We start from the raw sequence: 21,880 nt of genomic DNA on the forward strand, positions 1-21,880 counted from the left end.
GTCCCCCACAGCAAAAGTCAAATAAATCAGTTATGTGTTAAACACACAGTGTGTTTATTATTTAAAATATCTGTAACACAAGTTAGTTCCTTTTGAAGTGCTCTCCCTCTCCCCTGTCTCCTCCATCCCCACCTCGATAAGATTAAGGTTTGGGAGTCATGGATTAAACAAAAAAAGTGTTCAAGTACCTCAGTGATTTTAAAGTTGTTTATTAATTATTAAGTAGTTTATTCAGAAGAACCTGATTAAATATGATCATAAACTAAATGGATATAAAATTACACCTGACCTGTGACAGGTGAGAGTGGTTTTGACAGCAGTCTCTTGTTCGATGTTTGCAGCTACTTTCTCTTTTGTTCTGTCTTCTCGAGCTGACTGAGGGGTTAGGAAGTTAGGAATGTTTCTGCTGATGAGGACTGCCTCCTTTCCCTCTGAGCACCCGTTAAAATACTTTATTTCTAGGGGCTGGTAGTTTACCCCATGTCAATCACTTGTTCGATTCCCCATCTGGTCAGTGACCAGAGTCGAGGTAGCCATGGTGTCACCCCCTCCCCTCCACCCTTGTCCATCACTTTTCTTCAAGATCATCTTGCATCTTATCTTGTGCTTGGTACGCCACCTGTTAACTCCTGCCAGACACTTGTCTAGATTCTTCTTGGCTGTTATCTCTGTTTGTCCCTGGCTCTAGCTGCTAAGAACTGTTTATTCAAAGTGAGAGAGAGAGACAGCAGAGACAAAGTAACAACCTTGTGCCAGACAGTCTTATGCAATACCTGCTGATTCTATAATAATTCTGTAATATTCTTAAAGATACATCTCTTACAGCACTCCCCTTTGAGAAGGAAATATACTCACTGTTTCTGACTAACCTAATTATTTCTACACTGGAGCTTGTTTCCCTAATTTCTCGATTACACACCGAAGATAACATACTAAAGTTACTGGAATTATCAGAATCATCGTGACAAAATATTAATCTGAATCACACTAATTCAACTATACAGAATAACAGACGTTAACCTTGTGTCCGGAACATTCTGTGTAGAGATTTAGCGAGCAATCGTGAAGGTGGTTTCTCCAAACCTCCCAGGGTTTCCTTCCTTCCTTCTCTCCCTCTCTAAGTTAAAGTCAGTCTCTTGTCCCGTTTTAGTTTCTGATTCTCTTCCTGCCCAATGTAACCCTGAGCTCATGTTTTACAAGGACCAAATATTTTGATAGCTTCCCAAACAGATCAGAGCCCTCCTGAAACAAAAACAAAAATTGCTGGAAAAACTCCCAGCATCTGTGGAGAGAAAGACAGAATTAACGTTTCAAGTCCGTATGACTGTTCTTCAGAGTCTTTCCACAGATGCTGTCAGACCTCTGGGTTTTACCAGCAATTTTTGTTTTTGTTTCAGATTTCCAGCATCCGCAGTATTTTGCTTTTTATCAGAGTCCTGCTCATTGATTTGATCCTAAAGTGTAACCTCTTAAATTAATTCATCTCAGTTGGATAGCAGAAAATAACCTATTGTCTGTTGGAGTATCAATGCCGCTGCTCTTACCCAGCAATCCTCGCGAATGTGAATATGCCCTATTCAGGCGACAGGACACCAGTGCGCAGGCGCAGTGCTGGGCTGTATCTGGAGCGTGCGCAGTGTCACTTTGCTCAGAGGCCGTCAAGTGCGGAAGACGCTTTTATTCAGAGGGTAAGAGTCGTTGGGAGGGGAGGGGAGGAATGGAGCCGGGAGGGAGGTGAGGCCTCATGTGAACACTAGGTGTAGGCCGAAATCCTGGATTAAAACCTCCATGTCCCGCGTTTGCAGCTCCGGCGCTTTTCCCCGGAACATGCCCCAGTTAACGGCCGCCATCTAGGGGCAAGGGGAGGCGCATGCGCAGTGGGTCTCACTGATTCGGAGCCGGGACAATGGCCCATGACGTCACTGAGGAACCTCCTCTGGTTTGGGGGGAGCTGTGAACATGAGAATCAGGAGCAGGAATCGGCCATTCGGCCCCTCAAGCCTGCTCCACCATTCAATAAGATCATGGCTGATCTGCCCCAGGCCTCAACTCTTCTTTGGTGCCAACTCCTCATAGCCCTCAACTCCCAAGTGGGGGCAACTTTGGGCACAATGTCAGATTTTACTGGTTTGGAGACTGGGTCTTGCTTGGTGTTTTCTCACAGTGTATGCATTTGCTTAAAATATCTTTCAAAACTTAGGGTAAAATGTCCTAATAACTGATTGATAAGCATCTCTGCTCCTGGCTGATGGCGACGCTGCCACTCGTAATGACTTAACGGAGTCAGACAGTACAACTGCGCATGCACAGCATTGGTAGCAAACACCGCCGGCAAAGGGCAGGAGGACACATGCACGGCCGCCATCTTTAGAAGCGATGAGCAGCAGAGGGCATGCGCAGTCATCACTGTCCCTTGCAGCAGGAGGAGGGAATATTGTGTCTCCTATCAATCCAAGATGTCCACCAATACTCATCTGCACATGCGCACTGCTCCAGAAATCCAATGACTTCACCGCTGAAGCCTGCAGCCTGGAACCTGGAATGGGAGAAGGGAGAAGAATGAGGAGAGGCAATATAGTCTAACACTCACAGCAATCTACAATCCATGCACATTATTGTGACAGAGAGACAAAGTTTCCTTCTGGAAACATGGCTGCAGTAAAAGATCCCACAAGGAAAATATTTTACTTTCCCATCTGCATATTCTCCCCCTCAAAACCCCTGTAAAAGGAGTTTCTAAAATCCATCAGTGTCAGTCCCGGATAGAAATTCACAATATTCTCTCCTCCTGCTGACAGGGAAAACAGCGAATGTGCCCTGCCACACATTGCCCCCTATAAAGATGGCAGTCGCTAACCTGGGTCTGCCATCAGCATACAACTGTGCTTGTATCACACTGGTAGAAAACACAGCCAGGGGAGAGTATTGTGAATTCTTATCCTGGACTGACAGTGATGGATGTTTGAAACTTCTTTTCCTTGGGGTCTGAAGGGGAGGAATTACCAACGACAAGTCAAACTAAGAGAACCAAGATAATTGTCTCCTCTGAATCTCGTACCTCGACTGACACAGGACTTTTGTGATCTCCTTTTACAGGGTGTTAGAAGATTTGAAGACTGCCAGGTTGTTCTCTGAATCCAGTGCTTCTGATATCTTTCCAGCTGCAGGCTGCAGCAGGAGATTTTAAATTTGAAAACAGTGAAATTGTTTCAGAGGTGAGTGTTATTGAGCATTCTTGACAATTTAGAGTTTTTAGTGCTGAGCTCTGGTTCCATGGCTCAGGGGCTGGTGTGGCTCCTTTACTGTGGATCTCAATCCATGTCCATCCATTGCTCTGTTTCACCTCTGCCCTTCCTGATCACCTCTCTGTCATTGTCTAACTTCCTCTGTCTCTTCTAATGGGTGTGTTTTAACCATGTTTGATATTTTGCTGTTATTTCCACCAACTGTGTCTAAATGAGGTTTCCACTGCTGCCCACCCCCCCAGCTATTCACTACTGATTTACCAGCTTTATTTCCCCGTGGTCAGGAATTGTTTTCTCCTTCACGAGAGATCATTTCTCTTCCACTTCTAAACTTATTGACCATCAAATTCTGGTCCATTTTTATTCCCCGTTATTCATTTTGCACACTCTGAAACATTAACTCTGTTGCTCTTTCTACAGTTACTGCCTGACCTGCTGAGTATTTCCAGCACTTGCGCTTTTTATTTTAGATTCCCAGTGGCTGCATTATTTTCCTTTTGTTTTATTGCAGACGTTTCTCACAGAACTGAATCTAAAAACAGAGATGGACCAATTAAGAACTGATTATTAGGTTGGGTGTTGGTTGCAGAGTTTGGCCCCTGGCCTCTATAGTAGGTGCTTATTCACATAATCATTGTGTGATTACAATACAGGAGGCCATTCAGCCTGTCATGGTCAAGCCCGTGCTGGCTTTATGCAAGAGCAAATCGGCTAGTCGCATTCCCCTGCCCTTTCCGCGTAGCCCAACTTTTACCTTCAGGTGCTTATCCAATTCCATTTTGAAAGCCTTTGTTGCATCAGTTTAAGCTGGAGTGGAGATGGAGGAGAAGCTGCTGGGTTTAACCCTGAGTTCTTTGGAACCCAGAAATTTCCAATGTGAAATTGTTGAAGGAGGTGGATTCCAGGGAGATCAGGTTGTTAAATGGACACTGTCCGTACAATGTAAAAGAATATTGTTTTTGGAATAAATATTTCTATAGATGCTTTTAATTTATTTTACATATACATATTTTGAAAATTTATTCTTGGGGTTTTGGTATCACTAACAAGACCAGCAGCAGATATTACCCATCCCCAGTTACCTGTGGAGAAGATGCTGTTTGACCTTCTTGAACCGCTGCAGTCCGTGTGGTGAAGGTGCTCCCACAATGCTGTTAGGTAAGGAGTTACAGGATTTTCACCCAGTGATGATGAAGGAACAGTGATATATGTCCAAATCAACAGCAATAATGTGTATTTATATAGTGCCTTTCGTGTAATAGACCTTTCCAGGGTGTTTCACAGGTGTGTTATAAAGCAACATTTGACACTGAGCCACATAAGGACATATTAGGGCAGGTGACCAAAAGCTTGGTCAAAGAGGTAGGTTTTAAGGAGTATTTTAAAGGAGGAAAGTGAGATGGAGAGGCAGAGAGGTTTAAGGGGGAAACTGCAGAGCTTGGGGCCTTGGCAACGGAAAGAACAGCCACCAATGGTGGAGCGAATCAAATCAGAAATGCTCAAGGGACAGGAATTAGATGAGCGCAGAGATCTCAAAGGGTTGTGGGGCTGCAGGAGATTACAGAGATAGGGATGACCATAGCCATAGAGGGATTTGAAAACAAGGATGAGAATTTTAAAGTTTGGTGCTTAAATGAGAACCTTTGTTGGCAGCAAGCACAGGATAATGGGTGAAGAAGGCTTGATGCAAGAAAACACGTAGGCAACAGAGTTTTGGATGAGCTCAAGATTACAGGGAGGTTGAATATGGGAGGCCGGTCGCGAGTGTGTTGGGATAGTTAAGTCTAGAGGTAACAAAGGAATGGATGAGGGTTTTAGACTCGGGTGGAGTCGGACGATGTGACTGAGGTGCAAATAGGCAGTCTTGGTGACGATGTCTATGTGGTTGGAAGCTCATCATGAGTTCAAATATGACACCAAAGTTGTAAACAGTCTGGTTCAGCCTCAGACAGTTGCCAGGGAGAGGGATGGAGTCGGCGGCCAGGGAGAGGAGTTTGTAGCGGGGACTGAAGACAATGGCTTCAGTCTTTCCAATAATTAAAAGGAGGAAATTTCTGCTCGTCCAGTACTGGCTGCCGGACAAGTCAGAACGGTGTGTGAATTGGAGGGGAACTTGGAGTTGGAGGTGATGCAGACCGGGTGGCAGGTTACCTTCTCTGAAAGATGTTAGTGAACGAGTTAGGTTTACAACAATCCACATACACCTGCTCCTTTGGCCCTTCTGGGTTGAGGGTTTGGGAAGTTCTGTCGAAGTTCTGGTTGAGTTGTGGATACATAAAATCACTCTCCTTTATCCCCCTCACTCTCCCATCTCTCTCTCTCTCTCTCATCTCTACCCCCATAGAGGCCAGAACCTTGTGTGGGCCCAGACTGGGAGGCCTGTTCCCTTCCCTGAAGGACATTAGTGAACAGTTGGGTTTTTATGACAATCCAGCAGTTTTCATGGTCACTTTTTCCTAGTCTTGGCCCCACAAATTACCAGATTCATTCAGCTCAATTTCACAATGCCTTTGTGTTTTTGTGGATTTTCTCTCACTCCCTTTTTTCTGTTTTACATCAATTTCACAGGGTATTAGAAGAGGAGGATTTGCAGTCGGGAAACTCAAACTAAACATCATGTCAGGATCTGACAGTCTCCCAGTTTATCGCAATCTGAATATCATCATCAGATAGTGAACATGGAAGGAAAAAGCACTGTTCACAGCGGAGAGAAACCGTACACATGTTCTGTCTGTGGGCAAAGCTTCAACTTTTCATCCAACCTGCAGAGACACAAGGACACCCGCACCACGGAGAAATCATGGAAATGTGAGGACTGTGCAAAGTGATTCAATGGTCCTGTTAAGCTGGAATCTCATTTGCACTTTCACACTGGAGAGAGGCCGTTCACCTGCTCTGAGTGTGGGAAGGGATTTACTCGTTCATCCCACCTGCTTCGGCACCAGTGTGTTCACACTGGGGAGAGGCCGTTCACCTGCACCAGATGTGGAAAGGGATTCACTCGGACATGCCACCTCATGGCACACCAGCGTGTTCACACTGATGAGAGACCTTTTAAGTGTCCAGGCTGCGGGAAGGGCTATAAAAGTTCAGGTGAATTGATGTACCATCAACGTATCCACACTGATGAGAGACCGTTCAGGTGCTCTCACTGCGCGACTGGGTTCAGGCGATCATCTGACCTCACTGAACATCAGAGAACTCACACTGGGGAGAGGCCGTTCATCTGCACGGAGTGCGGGAAAGGATTCACTCAGTCATCCAGCCTGCTGAGACACCAGTGAGTTCACACTGAGGAGAGACCGTTCACCTGTCCCGAGTGTGGGATGGGATTCAGTAATTCATCCAACCTGCTGACCCACCAGCGCATTCACACTGGGGAGAGGCCATTCACCTGCTCAACATGTGGGAAGGGATTCACTCAGTCATTCAGCTTGCTGAGGCATCAGCGAGTTCACACTGGGGAGAGGCCGTTCACCTGCCCCGTGTGTGGGAAGGGATTCATTAGTTCAACCAACCTGCAGAGACACCAGAAGGTTCACACTGGGGAGAGACCTTTTAAATGCTCAGACTGCAGGAAATGCTATAAAAGCTTCCGGGAACTCATGTCCCATCAACAGATTCACGCTGAATAGATACCATTCAGGTGCTCTCAATGCGTGACTGAGTTCAGGAAATCATCTTAACTCGCTGAACACCAGTGAATCCACACTAGGGAGAGGCCATTCACCTGCACAGAGTGTAAGGAGGGGATCATTAATTGAACCAATCTGCTCAGATACAAGCAAGTTCACGAGTGATTGGATTTTGCTGTAAATCACATCCAGGATTGAATTATGTTCTTTGGGGTCTCTTTCTGCTGATGTTAATAAACTCCACCATAGTTATAGTGGTTAATATTCTGGATAGAAGCCAAATAAATCAGCTTTGTCTTAAACAAAGTGTGTTGAGTCTTTTTAGTGTCTCTGAAACAAATTAGTTCCTTTTGAAGTGCTCTCCCGCTCCCCTGTCTCCTCCTCCCTCATCTCCAAAAACAAGTGTGAGGAGCTCATGGAGCTTCTTTGTCACTAAGATTGAGACAATCTGATCAGCTGCCTCTGCTGCTTTCCGCCCTTCCACTAGCTCACCGGGACAAACTGCCTTTAAAGTTACCCCCCCCCCCCCCACCCCCACCCCCACTCCCCACCCCCGCCTGATCCAAGAACGTCCCTCTTTCTCTAGGCTCCCTCCCATCTCCCCTCATATCCTCTCAGGGCTCATTTTGCCCATGAGACCCACCTCCTGCTCCATCGACCCTATTCCCATGTAAATTGATCTTGTTAACAGTTCTCTCTCTTCAGTTGTTTTACCGCTTTCCTTTAAATCTGCCACCATCGCCACCTCCTCAAAACACAGACCCTTGTCTCCACTGTCCTTGCAAACTAAAGCCCCATTTCCAAACTGCCTTTCCTCTCCAAAGTCCGAGATCATTTTATCGACTGCCAATTATCTGTCCATCATTCCCGGAAGTCCGCATTTGAATACCTTCCAGCAGATTTCAGCCTCTGCCACAATACAGGAACAGCTCTTCTCAAAGTCACAAATGACATCCCCTGTGACTGTGACAAAGGTTAAGTAACTCTCCTTGTTCTTCTGGACCTGTCTGCAGCCTCGACATGGTTGACCACACAATCCTCGTGCACTTCTCCACTATCACCCAGCCGGTGGGACTACTCTCGCCTGGTTCCTTGTAATCTATCTAATCACAGCCAGAGGATCACCTTCAATGGCTTCTCTACCTGTTCCCACACAATTACCTGGTATGCACACCAAGGTCCCTCTGACCTTCAGTACTTTCCATGGTCCTGCCATTCACAGTGTAATCTCTTGCCTTGTTAGCCCTCCCCAAGTGCATTAATTCACACTTTTCCGGGTTGAATTCCATTTGCCAGTGCTCTGCCCACCTGACCAGTCCATTGATATCCTCGTTTATGAAGCTAAAAACAAATGTGGTGCTATTTAAAATCAAACAACATGACGTGGGAGAAAATAAAAGGAAGATCTAGAGTAAACTCCCTTCCCCCACCTGCCAGTCCAGCACGCAGGCGCAGAAAGCGCTGCTGACCTGAGCTGTCTGGAGCGATCTCTTTTTGGACCAAGCAGTCGCCGTAGTCAGTGGGGGGAGGGGGGAATTCGCCGAGCGGCTTCTCGCTCTGGCCGGAGCCGTCAGCCGGTTGCCTGGAAACCTTGGCTCGAGGAGTCGGGGGAGCGGGAACAATAGGTGGGGGCGGGGCTCCCGTGTCCGCGCGCTGGCCTGCAGACTGGAAACCGAGGACGTCACCTCGGATCAGAGTGATTCCTATTGGCTGATTCAGGCAGAGTTCCATTGTGGACGTCACAATGCGGAAGTTGGACAATGAGCTTCAGAATAAAACTTCCTCCTCTGGGCAACATCTGTGAGGAAATCAATGCTTCCCCCTTTCCATTTCTTTTCTAATTCTGGGGATAAATTGGTGACTTGCAGGAACTGAAGGGATTCCAGGGAGGGATTCCAGAATCTGAGAAGGTAAGCCGAGGTCTCACTCTCTCTCTCTTAAAGACATTGACATCCTTTGCTCCTTCAAACTCTTTCGAGTTATCAACAGTCACAGATTGCAACTCTTTCGAGTACAATCACAGTTCTTGGTTTCCGGGAGTGGGACATGAACACACAATCCTCTGATTCAAAGGCGAGGGTGCTATGAACTGAGCCACAGCTTGCTCCTTCAACTTGACACATTTATTTGTCTGACTAAATTAGGCTGGCCTCCTTCCTAATTGTTTACAATTAAAGGAATGGTTTCCCCAAGAGATGGCCGACATTTAAGGGGACATTAAATTAATATAGGACAGAGATATGTTTAATATTGTCATAAGGTACATTTTAAATATATAATTTATGGTTCTGTAAGAAAGTTCTTTTTTCATCTCATTATGTAATACTGTTGCTATGTTATATATTTCTCGTACTGAAAGAGTCCAGTTGTCAATTTGAATCCATGCTGACTCACTGTGGAACAATCCACTCAGCCCGATTCGTCCTCTACACTCTTGTATCCTTGCATGGTTATTTCTTTCAAGTGCCCATGCAATTTCATTTTAAAACCATTGATCTTCCACTACTCTTGTAGGCATCAGTTCCAGTTTATGACCACTTGTTGTCTAACTAATGTCCTTTCTTATACACCCCTTCCCACTATATCTCTCATTAAGAGATACAGTACTATATATCACACATTTTTAGTCCACTTATATGTACATACTAGCAGCCTCCATAAACATTTTTGGTCTCTGATTCCAGGACATGCAGCACTGACCATGGTAACCTACGGGGATACAGACCAGGCGCTGGAAGGTGGTGTTAGATTGGATTGTTCTTTCTTGGATGGCACAGACATGATGGACCAAATGGTCTTCTCTGCTATAAATATATTATGTACCTATGAGAGGGCAGATGGGACCCCAGTTTAACCTCTCATTGGAAATACAGAACCTCCGACAGTGCAGCATTCTCTCAGTACTGACATTGATTTAGAGAGGTGGAAAGGTTTAAGGAGGGAATCCCCGAGTTCAATCTCAGATAAGTTTGAGGTAATTGATTTGGGGAAAGCTAACAAGGCAAGGGAATACAGACCAAATGGTGTATCCCCGTAGGTTACATCACCTCAAGTTCATATCCAAGATACTTTGCCGCACATAACTTTGAACCTCCTTATTATCCTGAAGGAGCGATTCATTCTGATCGACAGACCATGGTCAGTGTTGCCTGTCCTGGAATCAGAGACCAAAAATGTTTATGGAGGCTGCTAGTATGTACAAATCGTGAGAAATGTAGAGGAACAGAAGGACCCTGGAGTGTTTGCCTTCAGATCCCTGAAGGTAACAGCACAGGTAGATAAAGTGGTTAAAAAAGCACGTGGAATATTTTTCTTTAATAGCCGAGGCCTGCGTATCTCGAGCACTTTCTGCCTGTATTTAAATCTAAATCCTTACGCTTGAAGTTAACAAACTGATTGGCTAAGGGGACGTCACAATAAAATACAGTAACTACTCACATGTACTTTCTGTCAGTGTGGGATCAGTGCGCCTCCCACCCCCACATTTCATCCAGTTCTGAGGAGCTTGGAGACTGGGATCCGTATGAGTAATGGCGGCCCCTAGCTCCCACAATCCTCAGCGCTAGTGAAACCGCTCTATCCGCCGCGCGGTGGGCGACCCGGGACTGCGCACGTCCAAGGGAGAGGGAAGTTGCGCATGTGCGAGGGAGAGCCCCTCCCCCCAACATAACTATCATGCTGAGATGTTGACCAATGGGAAGACCGGAAGTACTCGAGTGCTCTCGTCAATCAGAGCGCAGGCTTTGTGTCTCCAGCGCAGAGACGAAACTTCTTCCTGTGTCCAACATCTGTGAGTAAAACCATTTCTTTTCTCATTTTGAGTTTAAATTGTTGATTTGCAGGAACTGAAGGGAAAGGAAGTGAATCCAGGGAGGGTGCAGACTCTGGAAAGGTTGGCCCAGGTCTCTCTCTCTCTTAAAGACATTGACATCCTTTGCTCCCTCAGCTCGACACATTTATTTGTCCGGCTAAAAGGATGGCCTCTTTCTTAATGTTCATAACTAAGGGGATGGCTTCCCCAGGAGATGGCTGACATTTAAGGGACAGTAAATTAATATTGGAAGAGTTATGTCGAGTGTTGTTATATGATAGATATTAGAGATATTATTTATGGTTCTTTAATCATGTACATTTATTATTATTTCTATTCTTGTAATATATGAGGTGGTAGCATTTTATATTTCCAACCATAGAGTCATTTTGGCATTCAGCGACTTGAGTCCATGCCAACTCTCCAAGATTAGCCTGGAGTCTGCAGGAATTGAAGACCATTCTCCAATTCACTGCTGCATGCAACCCTGGAGAAAATTCATCAGGAAATTAATAAAGATTGGGTTTTTTTGTAATTTTCTTAGAACATTTCACTTTGCCAGATATAAAAATATTGAAAATGTGTGTGGGGATGGAGGTGGGGTGTTGGGTGGCTGGGGAGGGCATGGAAGGCTGCTTGGCTGACAGTTGAGCATCATCCAAGTGGATATTGAGTCTTTTTGCTTTCCAATTGCTGGAGGAAGACAGTGCGCCACAAGGTTGGCTGTGTTGGTTGATTAATGGCTGGAATGTGGAGGTAAGTCATGCGGTGAAACCTCCAGAAATACATTTCAACACAGTTGGCAAGCTTAGTCCTCACTCACTCTCCATAAAGCAATCCAGGCAGTCCCATTCACCCTGTAGATTCTCATGGTCTTGCAAGTTTATTTCCTTCAAATGCCTACTAATTTCATCCTCAAATCATTGTTAATATCTGCTTCTACCAGCATTGTAGGCAGCAAGTTCCAAGTAAATCTAAGAGTACTGTATCTGTAACTCAGCATCAGAGTACTGTATCTGTAACTCAGCATCAGAGTACTGTATCTGTAACTCAGCATCAGAGTACTGTATCTGTAACTCAGCATCAGAGTACTGTATCTGTAACTCAGCATCAGAGTACTGTATCGGTAACTCAGCATCAGAGTACTGTATCTGTAACTCAGCATCAGAGTACTGTATCTGTAACTCAGCATCAGAGTACTGTATCTGTAACTCAGCATCAGAGTACTGTATCGGTAACTCAGCATCAGAGTACTGTATCTCTAGCTCAGCATCAGAGTACTGTATCTGTAACTCAACATCAGAGTAATAGAGTACTGTATCTCTAACTCAGTAGTAAAGCACTGTATCACTCAGCAATAGAGTACTGTATCGGTAACTCAGCATCAGAGTACTGTGTCTCTAACTCAGCAGAGTATTGTCTCTCTAAATCAGCTTTAGGGTACTGTATCTCTAACTCAACATCAGGGTATTGTATCTCTAGCTCAGTAATAGAGTACTGTATCTCTAACTCAGTAGTAGAGCACTGTATCACTCAGCCATAGAGTATTGTATCTCCAGCTCCATAATAGAGTACAGTATCTCTATATCAGTATTAGAGTACTGAATATTACACACATTTTTAGTCCTGTGATAGATTTTTATGCCTCCGTGTCCAGAACAGGAAGCGGTGAGTGTGGAACTGTCAATTAGCATGATTTGCCACATTCAGGAGAATTGAGAGGGTATACATTAGGTAATGCAGAGTTGGAAAGGAGGCAAAGTGTGTGGGATGGAGATTTACACATTTTGGAACATAGGAGGGAAGAATGTTCCTTAGAAATTATAATTGTCTGTTCTGAATTTTTATCCTAGACTGATGACATGCGTGAACTCCTTTTACAGGATATTAGAAGGGGAGGATTTGCAAACAGAAATCTCAATACAAAAGTCACATCAAGATCTGACAGTCACTCAATTCACCGGAACTGAATATCATCAGCCTTTGAATCTAGAAGGAGAAATGTTGGTCTGTTCTGTTAGCTTCAAAAAGTTTTAAACATCACTGTGACTGGAAAAGCATTGAGACACACACATCCAAGTGAGAATTTTCCAGTGTATGACTGTGGAATAACCTGAAGAAACACAAGGACACCTGCACCATGGAGAAACCGTGGAAATGTGGGGATTGTGGGAAAGGATTCCGTTCCCCGTCTGTGCTGGAAATTCATCGACGCAGTCACACTGGGGAGAGGCCGTTCACCTGCTCCGAGTGTGGGAAGGGATTCACACGATTATCCACACTGCTGACACACCAGCGAGTTCACACTGGGGAGAGGCCATTCACCTGCTCTGAGTGTGGGAAGGGATTCACTCAGTCATCCCACCTGCTGATACACCAGCGAGTTCACACCGGGGAGAGGCCGTTCACCTGCTCCTTGTGTGAGAAGGGTTTCAGTGATTCATCTACCCTGCAGACACACCAGCGAGTTCACACTGGGGAGAGACCGTTCACTTGCTCCATGTGTGGGAAAGGATTCGCTCAGTCATCCAACCTGTATTCACATCAGCGAGTTCACACTGCGGAGAGGCCATTCACCTGCTCTGTGTGTGGGAAGAGGTTCCCTCACTCATCCAACCTGCTGAGACACCAGCAGGTTCACAGTGGGGAGGGGGCTTTCACTTGCTCTCAGTGTGGGAAGGGATTCAGTGATTCATCCAACCTATTTTCACACCAGCGGGTTCACACTGGGGAGAGGCCGTTCATGTGCTTTGTGTGTGGGAAGGGATTTACTCAGTCATCCAGCCTGCAGACACACCAGCGAATTCACACTGGGGAGAGACCGTTCACCTGCTCTGTGTGCGGGAAGGGATTCAGTGATTCATCCAACCTGTTTTCACACCAGCGAGTTCACACTGGGGAGAGGCCGTTCCCCTGCTCTCAGTGCGGGAAGGGATTCACTCGGCTATCCAACCTGGTGACACACCAGCGAGTTCACAGTGGGGAGAAGCCATTCATCTGCTCCGAGTGTGGGAAGGGATTCACACAGTCACAACACCTGCTGAGACACCAGCGAGCTCACCAGTGCTTACAGAGGTTGGATTCTGCTGCTATTGCTGCTGTTAATCCAGATTAACTGAACCATGTTCATTATGAAAGTTGGGAGGGTCAGAGGGTTTCTTTCTGCTGGACTGGTCAGTCTCATGACTTTGCTTCTAGTGGGCTGATGCTCTGTGAATGTGGGAGAGCACATTTCCACTGAAATGATCCATAAAAGCTGATGAAGTGCATTTATTTATCCTGGATAGTAAATAGTGTTGTTCCTACCACTACAGGTAGATCTAAAATAAATACATTTGTTTTTTTCCCATTGAGTCTTTAGCACGGGGCTAGACCAGTCGGCTCCATTGGTCTATGTCAGTATTTGTGCTCCACATGAGCCTCCACCCACCCCTCTTCATCTCCCCCATTAGCATACCCTTCTATTCCTTTCTCCCTCTTGTTTGTATCTAGCTTTCCCTTAAATGTATTCATGCTATTCACCTCAGCCACTCACTGTGATAGCGAGTTCCACATTCTCACCACTCACTGGCTAAAGAGGTTTCTCATGAAATCCCTACTGGATTATTGAACTTCTTCATAATCTTAAAGACTCCCATCAGGTCACCCTTCAGTCTTCTCTTTCCTAGAGAAAAGCAGCCCTAGACTTTCCCGAGGGTTGAAATGCTCTCATTTCTGGTATTATTCTTGTAAATATTTGTTGCCCCTTCTCCAGTGCCTCTATTTCCCTTTTCTAAATGGACATCAAAAATGTTAACAGTCCTCCCAGTGTAGTCTAGCCATGGTTCGAAACAAGTTGAACATAACCTCCCTGCTTTTCAATTCTGTTCCTCCAGAAAGGAACCCTACATCTCAGCCCCGCACTTTAGACAAGATGTGAAATTATGCGAGAGGGCGCAGAGGAGAATCGTTAGAATGCACCAGAGATGAGGGTCTTCAGTTAGTTGGATAGACGGGAGCAGCTGAAATTTCTGTCTTTAGATCATAGAGTCATTAGGGCAGAGAAGGAGGCCATGCAGCCCATCAAGTCCATGTCGACTCTCGGCAGAGCAATCTAGTCAGTCCCACTGCCCTGTTCTATTCCTGTTATCCTGAATGTTTATTTCCCTCAAGTGTCCATCCAATTTCCTTTTGAAATTATTCATTGTCACCTTTTCCATTGCCCTTATAAGCAGTGAGTTCCAGGTCATTCCCACTCACTGTGTCAAATATTCTTCCTCACATCCCCCTGCATCTCCTCCCCAAAAGCTTAAATTCGTGTCCCCCAATCCTTGTACCATCAGTTAATGGGAACAGCTTTTCTTTGTCCACTTTATGTAAACTTTTCATAATCTTGTACACCTCTATCAACTCTCCCCTGAACCTCCTTTACGCCAAGGAGAACAATCCCAGTTTGTCATCTAAAATAAAGAACAAACAGAATATGTTAATGCCTGGAATCAAATTGGAATTTAAAGGTATTATGAAAATATTGTACCGGACAGTAAAGCAATTGGAATTACTCACCTTGGGTGTAGTTCAACGGAATATATCAATCCAGTATCCACGTACATTCTATTGAAAGTCAAGGAAGTGTCGATGAGATGAACAAGTTGATAGCTTTATCTTGGAAATATTTGTATCCTTTGCTTATATTCTTTTTAGAGGAAAACCACATTTGATAGCCTGGCTAATACCTAAAATATCAACACCATATCAGGGGAGATAAGCAAAGATCTCGAGATTAACACCCATTTTCGTCTTTTAATAAGAACACCTGAAAGTTCAGAATATGTGGCATGATATTGGAATACCGATTTGTGTGTACAGATGTAATTTGTTACATGTGAAGCAACTAACGTGTAAATTCATGGTGAAAGGCACTGAAGAATGGGTTCCAAACATGGACAGCTACTTGACAAACACTATGACGTGAAATGGTTAATGTGACCAGGGAAATGAGACAACATTTTGACATCATTAAGGCACTGACTCATACTCCATGGAGAAACTGACTTTAAAACAATCAGGATAGAATTAAACACACTGGTCACACTCAAAAGATGAATTAAATTAAAGTTAAAGGGATAAAAATTTTAGATTGGGAAAATCAAGGGCTTGGGAGAAATAATACTCAGTAAGAACTGTCCACAAGTTGGATAGGGGTAAAGAGAGAGCTGCAGAATCTTTGACTTCCATGCTTGATAAGTTGCTTCTTGATGCTCTTTGATATTCCTTATGTACCAGTACCATAGAGCTCATGGAGCTCCTTCATGAGAAGAAAAGATCGAGTAGATGTTACTCCAGATGGGGCCAGAACAGAACTGGAAAATAACGGAGTGAAATTGAGGGAGTCAGAGAGAGAGAGTACTGCTCCCCCTCAAGATGTGGGCTATAAGAATCCTGGGGGATCCCCGATTGGGGTTTTCTTGCTAATTAGCGAACAATAAAATAAATTCGATAACTGGCTGTGCATTTATTTTTAATTTTATTCTTACACTTCTCCCATTTTTATTCCTGTTGTGATTACGCTCTGAGTAAGGATGGTTGATAGGTGACAGGATGGGATATTGTGGCTTGGGTCTTCATTGACCAAATGTTTTATTGATCTGAAATTTGTAAAAGGGGCCAAACTTTGGCAGAAGCCTAGCAGAGCTGAGAAGAAATGACTTGCTGGGTGTCCTCGGGCTGGCATGGACAAGATGGGCCGAATGGCCTCCTTCTGTGCTATAACTTCTCTATGGTTCTATGTGGGAGCAGGGAGACAAACAAGCTCCCAGAGGACAGAGAAAACAGGAGTGCCATGAATCTTAGGCGACACCTGGGTGTGAAGGCCACCATGTTTTCACTGCTTGGCCTGGGAATGCTGACTCCCTGTACCGGGGATGGAGTGTGGGGAAATCAATTGTTTCAGAGTTTGACGATGCTCGGATGGGTACAGATGGATCATCGACAGATTTTTAATTGGTTCATTCAAATATTAGCTTGGCAATGATTGGGTTAAATCAGTCTCCATAGACTTTGCAATGTATAAAAGTAAAAGAAGTGATTCCCCGAGCACAGGGATTTGTAGAGGTTTTACAAATTATATTGACTGGTGCCATGGCATCTGGGACAGACCAGGGAGCATTTACGTGGAGATGGTGCTTCTATCCAGAGTGTAATGGTAATGCTGCTGCACTTTGATACTACTGCTGACATGAGCAAGTGTCAGCTCTTATTTGAATAATATCTAGCCACTGTCACCAATAAGTGTTATCACTGTGAATCATTTAAGAGTTTGGGAAAGGGGGACAAAGGGTTAATTAACTCCCTGAACCCCATTTTCTAACATCGCTGTGTCAAAAATAAAATCTCATCTCCCCCTGTGGCTCCTTTACCTTAGAGGGAGTCATTTTCTGTTAAAGAACCTGCCACTCTCCCTAAAGTGCATAAATCTAATAATGTAAAGCCCAGCAAAATCAAATATTTTTTCTGATAAAAGTTTATTAATGAAACAGAACATGGTTAAAAAGAAAAAAATTACTTAAGGATCAAAGATAACCAGAGTAAAAGGATGTGCACAATGTTCTGGACCCAAATGGTTTCTCTTCAGCTCCTCTGTAAGCTGTTCCCATGACTCCCCGCTTTGGAATCAGGGGAACTGAACCCTAGGGGTCATGTCACCATCAGCCCCGGTCACCCCCCCACTCCTTCCTCAATTGGTTGGAGGCCCACTTCCCAGTCAGCCTTCCAGCATCTTCCTATTAGTCAACACCCATGGCAGTTTCTTAACTGCGATGCAGACCCTGTTATTCTCAGCTAAATTCAGCCCTCAGCTCCATCATTGATATAAGCAATAGAGACAGAAAGGAGCCAGAGGCTCAAATGAGAGCTCAAAACTTTGGCTGTAAGCCAACACTAACATTTGTCAGTCAAATACATGTTATTTATGCTGGAGTTTTGATTAGGCACTAGAGACAAAATGTGGGGAATTTAAAGGATAACTTTCCCTTTCTAACTTTGTATTGTCTGTAGTGTCAGCCATGGCTTAGTGGATCACACTCATATCTCTGAGTTAGAAGGCTGAGGGCTGAAGACTCACTCCAGGGACCTGAGGGCAAAAATCAAAGTCAACATTCCAAGTGCAAGCACTGAGGCAGTGCTGCACTGTTGGAGCTGCTGTCCTTTGGATGAGCTGCTAACTCAAGGGGTGGAGATGGAAGTTCCCATGGCCAATATTTCGAAGAGCAGGGGAGCTATCCCAGGTGTCCCCGCCAATATTTATCAATCAACATCACTTAAAACAGATCATCTGCTCATTATCACATTGATGTTTGTGAGATCTTGCAGTGTGTAAACTGGCTGCCATGTTTCCAACTTTACGACAGTGACTACACTTCAAAAGTACTTCATTGGCTGCAAAGCGTTTTGTGATGTATTGTGGTTGTGAAAGACGCTATATAAATGTAATATCTTAAAATTAAGATTTATATTATCTGATCTTGCGATCTGTAACTTAATTGATTTCAGCTTGCCACTTAATAAATTCACTTTGGTCCGAACAAGATTTTAACCAATTAAGGCAAAGGCAGACTTCTCTGGATAGTAAACTTTAAAAAAAACGTATTTTTTTATTCATTCATGGGATGTGAACGTCGCTGGCTAGGCCAGCATTTATTGCCCATCCCTAATTGCCCTTGTTCAGAGGGGCATTTAAGAGTCTGGAGTCACATGTAGGCCAGACCAGGTAAGGTCAGCAGATTTCCTTCCCTGACAATGGTTTCATGAGTCATCATCAGCCTTTTAATCTCAGATTCCTATTGAATTCAAATTCCATCATCTGCCATGGTGGGATTCAAACCCTGGTCCCCAAAGCATTGCCCTGGGTCTCTGGATTACTAGTCCAGCGACAATACCACTACACCATTGCCTCCCCCATACATTATGAGATAAAGGTTTAATTAACAATTTTAAGACATTAACTTTTACAACTTCATGTGGGTGATCAGTCCGTAGAAGCGTCACCCTCTCTGGCTCCTTCTTTGACAGTAATTTCCTTGGAACTCAGCCTTGGGAATCTTCAGCACTTGGCTAGCAAGGAAGACCTTTGGAACCTCTACTTTTATCCCCAAAGTGACCATTACCTCACATCAGAATGGGGCTTGTTGTAACATGACAATGGATCAATTTAGTTACTAGATTAATTGTATTCACAATTACTTACACAACCTTCTCTCATTATCTTCGACAGGAATACAAAAGAACTGTTTCATACTATCCCTTTATCTGATTCTGTACAATGACAGGTTTTCAGAAAGTTTCAAACTTTGAGGCTAATCAGAGTTTGAAGGTCTCTCTTACCAGTACATTTATCTTCATTGCACATTCTTTACATACACAGCAATGAAGGTTTCACATCTTTACAGTGAATAAAACTCAGTCTTTTACTATAACTACTGATTCATTATTGATTCATTAATTGTAACTCAATTAAGGCTCACTACTTAAACATCTGTTACCGACTGATAGTTAATTAATACAGTAATATTTAATTAATACATTTGGTAAATACAAGATACAGTGGTTCAAAATGACAGTTTGTGGAAAACAATAGCTTTTTTACTAATCCAGAATGGATTAAACAATGAGCCTTATTCTTAAACTGGATTTTGGCAGAACATGATGTCCTATAGCTTATCAAAATTAGAAAATAATTTATTTGTTTCAACAATTTCTGCTAGCTCTGCAGTTTCTAGAAAAAATAGGTTTATATGGTGTTCATTTTTTTAAATGCAGATGCACCCTTTATAATATAATTATCTATTACATTGATTCACTAAGTGATAACTTATTCAAGGTTCATTACTGAATAATCATCTGGTTCATGACTGGCTATTAATACAAAACCAATATGTATTTAATAAAGAAAAGTTATATAATGTGCAAAAGTTTCAAGAAGCCACATGTTAAGAGTTTAAAATGGCTTCCTTGACCTTGTTACTTAAAACAGTGAATACTGGATGAAAGTGATTGATTTTTAAAATGAAATTTGACTACCCCACCCTATCTATAGTTTCATACATTACAACAACGATGAAACTTCAAAACTACTTAATTGGCTGCAGAACGCTTTAAGAGGTCCTGTGGTCCTGAGAGGTGCTATAGAAATGCATTGTTTTGTAATTGTCCAGAAAATTGAACATATTACACACCTCGTCAAAATCATTGATAAAGATTGAACCTTAATTTTGTGTAATAACCACATCTTTGACACCATTTTGAATATTATGTGAAACTTCAAACACACAATATCCTGAATTATTTGTTTTAAAACACAGCAAGTTGTTGAGATTTGGAATGCACTGCCTGAAAATGGTGCGAGAAGCAGATTCACTTCTATCTTTAAAAAGGGATCTGGACGGATTCTTGAAAGGAAAAGAAAACTGCAGGGCGACTGGATTAATTGAGTTGTTTTTCAAAGAGTCAGCATGAGCATGATGGGCCTAATGGCCTCCCTCTTTGCTATGTGAACCTCGTAGGCATTTAAAGTGAGTGGTCATGACCTGGAATCTGCTTCCAATGAGGGTGAGAGAAGCGGAGATAATTGGGTGGACAAATAAACCTATACGGACGTGAGGATGGAACGGGGCAATGGAACAAACTGGTTCACTCTGGTGAGCTGGCATGCAATTGATGGGCCGAATGCATAATTCTATGATCTAAAAAGAGGAATTTCATCTACTCCAGTCTCTCCAACTAACTGAAGTCCCTCATCCCTGATGCCATTCTCATAAATCCGGTCTCCAGCCTCTCAGAGAATTCACATCTTTCCTTTAAAGTGTGGTCCATATATAGGGTTCCATTATAGAGGGATAGAATTGAAAAGCAGGAAGTTTATGTTCAACTTGTTTCGAACCATGGTTAGACTAACTGGGAGTACTGTCAACATTAGTGATCTCCATTTAGAAAAAGAACAATACCAGAACCGAAAGCATTTTCTTCACTGACACTTTTCAGGAAAAAGAGAGAAGACTGGAGGATGACCTGATGGAAGTCTTTAAGATTATGAAGGGATTCAATAATCCAATAGGGATTTCATGACAAACCTCTTTACCTAGCGAGTGGTGAGAATGTGGAACTTGCTACCACAGCGAGTGGTTGAGGTGAAAAACATGAATACATTTAAGCAGAGGTTAGATACATACACGAGGGAGATATGAATGGAAAGATATGCTGATGGGGGGAGATGAAGTGGAGGCTCATGTGGAGCATAAATACTGACAAAGACCAATTGAGCCGACTGGCCTGACCCTGTGCTGTAGACTTAATGGAACAGAGACAAATGTATTTATTTGTGATCTATCTGTAGTGGTAGGAAAAACACTATTTACTATTTAGGATAAAATAAATGTACTTAATCAGCTTTGTGGCTCATTTCAGGCTCAAAGAGCATCAGCTCACTGGAAGCAAAGCCGTGAGACCAGCCAGCCCAGCGGAAAGAAGCCCTCTGACCCTCCCACTTCACCAACAGTCAGAATGAACATGGTTCAGTCCTGGATGTGATTAACAGCAGCAATAACAGCAGAATCCCTGCAATCATCTGTGAACTCGCTGGTGTCACATCAGGCTGGATAACTGAGTGAATCCCTTCCCACAAGTGGAGCAGGTGAATGGCCTCTCCTCAGCATGAACTTGCTGGTGCTTCAGCAGGGTGGATGAATGTCTGAATCTCTTCCCGCAGTTACAGCAGACGAATGGCCTCTCCCCAGTGTGAATTCGCTGGTGCATCAGCAGGTTGGATGAATCACTGAATCCCTTCCCACACTCAGAGCAGGTGAATGGTCTCTCCCCGGTGTGAAGTCGCTCATGTGTCTGCAGGGCAGATGAATGAATGAATCCCTTCCCACTGTCAGAGCAGGTGAACGGTTTCTCCCCGGTGCAAATTCGCTGGTGTCTCCGCAGGGCGAATGAATGAGTGAATCCCTTCCCACACTCGGAGCAGGTGAATCGCTTCTCCCCTGTGTGAACTCGCTGGTGTGTCAGCAAGTTAGTTGACTGATTGAATCCCTTCCCACAGTCAGAGCAGGTGATACTCTGCCCAGTGTGAACTCACTGGTGTCTCCGCAGGGCGGATGACTGAGTGAATCCCTTCCCACACTTGGAGCAGGTGAATGGTCTCTCCCCAGTGT

At 44.0% G+C, this 21,880-nt stretch overlaps 2 protein-coding genes across 6 annotated transcripts in view; both read left to right on the forward strand.

Moving 5' to 3' along the window:
• LOC144697062 (uncharacterized) overlaps window positions 1-21,880 on the forward strand; it is a 464,933-nt gene that overhangs the window by 207,902 nt on the left and 235,151 nt on the right. The window lies entirely within an intron of this gene.
• The window catches only part of LOC144697305 (uncharacterized), a 110,967-nt gene continuing 90,698 nt past the window's right edge, over window positions 1,612-21,880 (forward strand). Inside the window, exons 1-4 of one of the 5 annotated variants that reach the window (XM_078569279.1) lie at window positions 1,612-1,688; window positions 3,097-3,215; window positions 3,757-3,856; window positions 5,814-7,173. In XM_078569279.1, the coding sequence (XP_078425405.1) occupies window positions 6,572-6,880 (309 nt within the window). In that variant the 5' untranslated portion in view covers window positions 1,612-1,688; window positions 3,097-3,215; window positions 3,757-3,856; window positions 5,814-6,571 and the 3' untranslated portion in view covers window positions 6,881-7,173. Of the gene's footprint in view, window positions 1,689-3,096; window positions 3,216-3,756; window positions 3,857-4,295; window positions 4,404-5,813; window positions 7,180-21,880 lie in introns of those variants that run through there. The other 4 variants (XM_078569280.1, XM_078569275.1, XM_078569278.1 and 1 more) reach the window with 4 other exon arrangements.

The sequence above is a fragment of the Cetorhinus maximus genome, chromosome 23 (assembly GCF_964194155.1).
Source record: "Cetorhinus maximus chromosome 23, sCetMax3.hap1.1, whole genome shotgun sequence".
In the NCBI taxonomy this organism is placed as follows: Eukaryota; Metazoa; Chordata; class Chondrichthyes; order Lamniformes; family Cetorhinidae; genus Cetorhinus; species Cetorhinus maximus.